Source organism: Macrobrachium rosenbergii, chromosome 9 (genome assembly GCF_040412425.1).
Source record: "Macrobrachium rosenbergii isolate ZJJX-2024 chromosome 9, ASM4041242v1, whole genome shotgun sequence".
Lineage (NCBI taxonomy): Eukaryota > Metazoa > Arthropoda > Malacostraca > Decapoda > Palaemonidae > Macrobrachium > Macrobrachium rosenbergii.
The window spans coordinates 18,536,607-18,542,661 of NC_089749.1; the positions used below are offsets into that span (position 1 = coordinate 18,536,607).

Below are 6,055 nucleotides of genomic sequence, written 5' to 3' on the forward strand. Positions count from 1 at the left end.
TACATATGTATTTTCATAAATTCATGTTATATGGAAAAAAACAATCCTTAACAATTAACGGTTATGTCTGGACTCATGCTACTCGTGTAAGGGGGATTGCTGCATCATTCGGCTCCTTTAGCATCCATAGATAAAAGTATTCCAGTGACTACCTGGATTCCTTATTGGGATTCCGGCTCTGGATCAGCACCTCACTACCCGAGGAAGTATTTGTTGAGGTGACCAGCTCCAAGACCTCCCAGTTTCTTGAAGCCTCCTCCGATGTGGTTTCCATGACTGTATCCATTGGAGTGGCTGAATCCATTGGCATAGTTTCCAGCGCTCAAGAGTCCACCAGCCCCGCCAAATCCACCACCCAATCCACCATTTAGGCCTAGGCCTCCAATTCCAAGTAATCCTGGCTCTGGATCAGCACTTCGTTTGCCCAGGAGGTGTTTGTTAAGATGGCCATATTTCAGCCCACCAGCTCCTCCGAAGCCTTTCAGGAAGTGATTTCCATGACTGTATCCATTAGGTGGCTGAATCCATTGGCATAGTTTCAGCGCTCAAGTCCACCAGCCCCGCCAAAATCCACCACCCAATCCACCATTTTAGGCCTAAGCCTCCAATTCCGAGTAACCCTGGCTCTGGATCAGCACTAGAGATAGCCCGTTGCTTTCAAGAGTGTTTGTTATTGGAATGGCTGAATCCGGCCATAGTTTCCAGCGCTCAAAGTCCCACCAGCTCCTCCCTAGGCCTCCAACTTTTTTTCAGGATGTTTGTTTCCATGCCACCAACTCCTCGAACTTTTCAGGATGGTATCCATGTTATCCATTGAATTAGCTGAATCCATTGGCATATTTCCAGCGCTCAAGTCCACCAGCCCCGCCAAATCCACCACCCAATCCACCATTTAGCCTAAGCCTCCAATTCCAAATAATCCTCAATCAGCACTTCGTTTGCCGTAATCCTGCCTCTGGATCAGCGTTTCCATGACTGCCGAGAATCCATGTTTGTTAAGATCCACCAGCGCTATGCGATGCAATGCATTTAGGCCCTAAAGCCTCAATTTCCAAGTAATCCAGCTCCTCCAAGAAATGTTAAGATAGCCATATTTCAGCCCAAGTGGTTTCCATGACTGTATCCATTGGAATGGCTGAATCCATTGGCATAGTTTCCAGCCTCAGAGTCCACCACCCCCGCAAATCCACCACCAGATCACCGTTTGAGCCTAAACCTCCGATACCTAAGCCAATTCCAGGATCAGCATCAGCGACCAAGGCTACCAACAGGACTACGATCTGAAGTGAAAAGTACACATGACAGACTGGAATGGAAAGATATGGATAAAAATTATGATTATCAGAAAAATGTGGTGTTAAAACCTCTGGGGAAATATGAAAACTGGAACATGTAAACAGGAATGTATAATACACTTTACTGATATACAGATATAGATGTATAAAAGCATGTTATCTTAAGCATCAATGATTCTACTATAATGAATTTAAGCTGTCGAACGCATTTACTCAAATAGCTTTTTCTTTAAGTTTTCTTTGTTATTAGATTATTTATATTTTTATCTGCGACTAACTGTAGTAGAAAATAATCTAAAGTTTTCCAAACCGTCACCAGATTTCAAATCGTATACTGTATATACACAGTATATATATATATATATATATATATATATATATATATATATATATATATATATATATATGTATGTGTGTATGTAATGTGTGTGTGTGTGTGTGTTTATGTTTTATTTTATTTTGGGGATTAGACTTAGAGTCCTTTGCTGTCTTACCAAAGGTATCATGGTTGGAGGTTTTCACTGTTTCACGGTTGTCACTGTTGTGTCTCTCATGTGCAAGACTTACCTTTATATATGAACGACATATGTAGGAATCCTCTTCCCTCAGTCAGCCTTCAGCCACGCCTATAATTTGGAAGAGGGCAGCGCTGACCATGAATTCCTAAGCTAAAATATGACCTTGAATTATTAGAAATTCCTTCTAGATCTAGTGGATTTTTGTTCCACTTCGTGAAACGGATTTTGTTACAGATAAATCAGTCTGTGTGTGTGTATGTGTACTTGTCTAGTTTCTTTTTCAGTAGATTCTCAACTTGGAATTGGAATATAAAATTTAGGTCGGAAGCCAAGCACTGAAACCTTTGAGATCATTCGGCGCTGAAAAGTATATTGAGATTAAAAAGGGTATAAAGAAGTGGCAGAAGAAAACTTCTCAGTTGCAGTATAGAACAACTCATTGGCGAGGTTGGAAAGCAAGATGGAAGAAAGAGAATATGAACGGATGTACAATAAAATGAATGAAAGGGGTTGCAGCTAGGAGACGAAGGGAAGCTGTCAAGAACCGTAAGTAATGCCTACAGTGTACCGCATGAAGTTTACTGACGGTATTACGCCTCCCAAGGGGAGATTCTCAGATTCTCTCCTCTTTTAGCATGAAAATCACGCCAGGGGCTTTAGAAATATCACGAACATTATATCATTAAACAGCTGCCTCACTATAGTCTTTACATATGGTACTATTCCCCTTTTGTCCCGCAAAACCTCAATTTTGACATAATTAGTTCTAAAACTAATGTACTTCTCACCCTTTTCAACTTTCTTTAATCCATATAACACGTACAATCTCCATTTCAGTAGAATCATTCCTTTCTGTCTTTTTTTTTAAATAATAAATCTAAAATTCACTTCTGTAACAAAGTGCTGGCTCATTAATCCCTTTATCATTCGACTAGCTCTCTCTCATTCGCTCTTTTTCTTTATTCAACTTCCAGTGGAATATTCACATCCTAATAACTAATAGTCAACTATTTTCATTATTCTCTCATCCTTACTAATATTCTACCCTCTCCAGTCTTTCCCCCTATCAACCAATATCTAAATTCTGACTTTCATTAAATTTTCGGCATTTTATCCTCTGAATGTTCTGTTAAGGTCTGGGAAAACTACCGCGTTCTTCGGTACTTAGTCGTTCAGTAAATACCTGTTTTGGTTACCGAGCGTCTGAATACGCACTCGAAATCACGGTGTATTTTAGATAGTGCATTTTAGACAGGTTACTGTACTTGAGGAAACCACCAATTTTTTCATGCTTCAGCTTCAAGGAATTTTATATTGTTGTTCAAATCGATTTCTTTGCTGGTTGCACAAATTACTGGCTTTCTTATTATTGTCTCCATGGTATATGCAGGGGATAGCACCGTTACGATATTGACAGATTTTCTAGAATTATTTATCTAGAGCAATGTGAAGAATTTCTTAATATTAATTTTTTAAATCATAATTGAGGAAACTGACGCAATAGATAGAAAAACTTTAGTTTTCTGTGTATGTAAAAGGCATACTTAAATTGTCGTCTTATGATCGAACCAACAAAAGTGGAAGTTTACCACTTTTATCTTACTCATTGCTAAAGTTAACCTTTACACTTGGACCACAGAGGCTATTGGAGTTGTGTTAAAATTCTCTCAGAACGTTAGTGCACAGAGGCTACTTGAGATATGCTAAAGTTCCCTTGGAACGTTAGTGCACAGAGGCTATTTGAATTATGTTAAAATTCCCTCAAAACGTTAGTGCTGGGGGCTGAATTAAGATGTGCTAAGATTCCCTCAGAACGTTAGTGCACAGAGGCTACTTGAGATGTGCTAAGATTCCCTCAGAACGTTAGTGCACACAGGGGCTAGTTGAGATGTGCTAAAGTTCCCTCGGAACATTAGTGCACAGGGGCTAGTTAAGATGTGCTAAAATTCCCTCAGAATGTTGGTGCACAGAGGCTAGTTGAGATGTGCTAAAATTCCCTCAGAACGTTAATTTTGGGGGCTAGTTGAGATGATGTAGAAATTCCCTCAGAACGTTGGCTGCAGAGGGGCTAGTTGGGATAGTTGAAAATTCCTCAGAACGTTGGTACTGGGAGCTAGTTGAGATGTGCTGAAATTCCCTCAGAACGCTAGTGCACAGAGGCTAGTTGAGATGTGCTAAAATTCCCTCAGAACGTTAGTGCACAGGGCTAGTTGAGATGTGCTAAAATTCCCTCAGAACGTTAGTGCACAGGGGCTAGTTGAGATGTGATAAAATTCCCTCAGAACTTTGTGCACAGAGGCTAGTTGAGATGTGCTAAAATTCCCTCAGAACGTTAGTGCACAGGGGCTAGTTTAGATGTGCTAAAATTCCCTCAGAATGTTGGTGTAGTTGGATGTGATAAAAGATGTGCAAAATTCCTCAGAACGTTAGTGCACAGGGGCTAGTTTAGATGTGCTAAAATTCCCTCAGAACATTGGTGCACAGAGGCTAGTTGAGATGTGCTAATATTCCTCAGAACGTTAGTGCACAGTAGCTAGTTGAGATGTGCTAAAATTCCCTCAGAACATTAGTGCACAGAGGCTAGTTGAGATGTGCTAAGATTCCCTCAGAACGTTAGTGCACAGGGGCTAGTTGAGATGATGTGCAAAATTCCCTCATAACGTTTTGTGCTGAGGCTGGATTGCAGATGCATTCCCTCATTCAGGGGCTGGTTGAGGATGTGCTAGAATTCCCATTTCACAGGGGCTAGTTGAGATGTACCCCCCAGCCTCAAGGCTAGTTAGCCCCCTCACCAAAACTCCCCTCAGAAGTAACAGCAGCTGGTTTTCCAAAATTCCCTACAGAAATTCAAATGTGTCCAGATGTACCATTGGTTTATATCTTTCTATCTAGAACTATCTATTTTAGATGTGCTTCAGAACGTTGGGTACATAAAATACTGCCTCAAATTGTTAATTGCAAAAAAAACCAGGTGATTAGGCTCACTTCGCTAGGCCAAACCTGGCTTGTGCGATTCCCTCCATCAAAATCACAGAATTGAGATGTGCTAGCCCCTGGCACAGAGCAGGCTAGTTGAGATGTGATAAAATTCCCCTCAGAACATTGGTGCTGGGGCTTCTTGAGATGCTAAAATTCTGAAGAATATTAGTGTACAGGGGCTAGTTGAGATGTGCTAAAATTCCCTTAGAACGTTAGTGCACAGAGGCTAGTTGAGATGTACTAAGATTCCCCCTCCAAATTGTTAGTGCACAGAGGCTACTAAGAGATACTAAATTCCCCTCAGAACATTAGGCACAGAAGATACTTCCCTCAGGGATGATGAGATTAAAATCTCCCTCCAAGGCATGAAGTTATCATGAGATATCTGAACGTTAGTGTATGTCTGGTTATGAAAATTCCTCAGAACGTTGGTACAGTGAGGATTTATTCAAATGTTGCATGTTTATATTAGAAGATTTTCTAGAGAGAAATGAAAATGTATAAATAAGAGAGAGGAAAAGAGAGAGAGAGAAGGCTAGAAATGAAAATTTTTTAAAGTCTAGGATTTTTGGAGCGTGTATAAGGCTCAAGTATCAAACTCTTAATAGTTATTAGTGCCTCCGAATTAGTCTTGTGGATGTATTTTGAATGAGTATCTCTAAAATTTTCCATATTTTAGACATCGCCTTAAGTGGATGTACCACAGTGAGTTGTGTATGTGTGTGTATGTGTAAGGACAAAAATTATCAATATGATTTTCCAGTGTTCCCATCCGTTTTCTAGGCACACTGTAATGTGTTAATGTGGGTCATACAAAGAATTATAGCAAAAGGTTACTTTTGAATATGTTGAAACAAAACTTTATTGTCTACGTAAATGCTCCCCTACAGGGTAATGCCCATCAATGGACCTTATGCAGTGCACTGTAGGCATTTACTGGGCACTCTTTTACAACATCACTTCGGCCTAAGTGTAACCCCTTTCTTTATTTTACTGTACCTCTGTTCATATTCCTTCCAACTTACTTTCCACTCTCTCCTAACAATTGTTCGGTAGCGCAACTACGAGGTTTGCCTTGTGTTATACCTTTAAAATCCACTTGCTCTCAATTTCCCTTTCAGCGCTGAATGACTTCACAGGTCCCAATGCTTGGCCTTTGGCCTAAATTTTATATTTCATTCCTACACGTGGAATAGCTTTTCATAAAGGTCTCATCAGGGACTTGAAGGTGGTATGAACTGAATTCATTACCTGACTCTTTTG

The 6,055-nt window shown here is 40.2% G+C and overlaps 1 protein-coding gene across 1 annotated transcript in view; it reads right to left on the bottom strand.

Annotated features, from left to right (window-relative positions):
• The window catches only part of LOC136842065 (uncharacterized), an 8,619-nt gene continuing 2,564 nt past the window's right edge, over positions 1-6,055 (bottom strand). Inside the window, exon 3 of the mRNA XM_067109446.1 lies at positions 1-478. Coding sequence (XP_066965547.1) covers positions 195-478 — 284 coding nt within the window. The 3' untranslated portion in view covers positions 1-194. The remainder of the gene's footprint in view (positions 479-6,055) is intronic.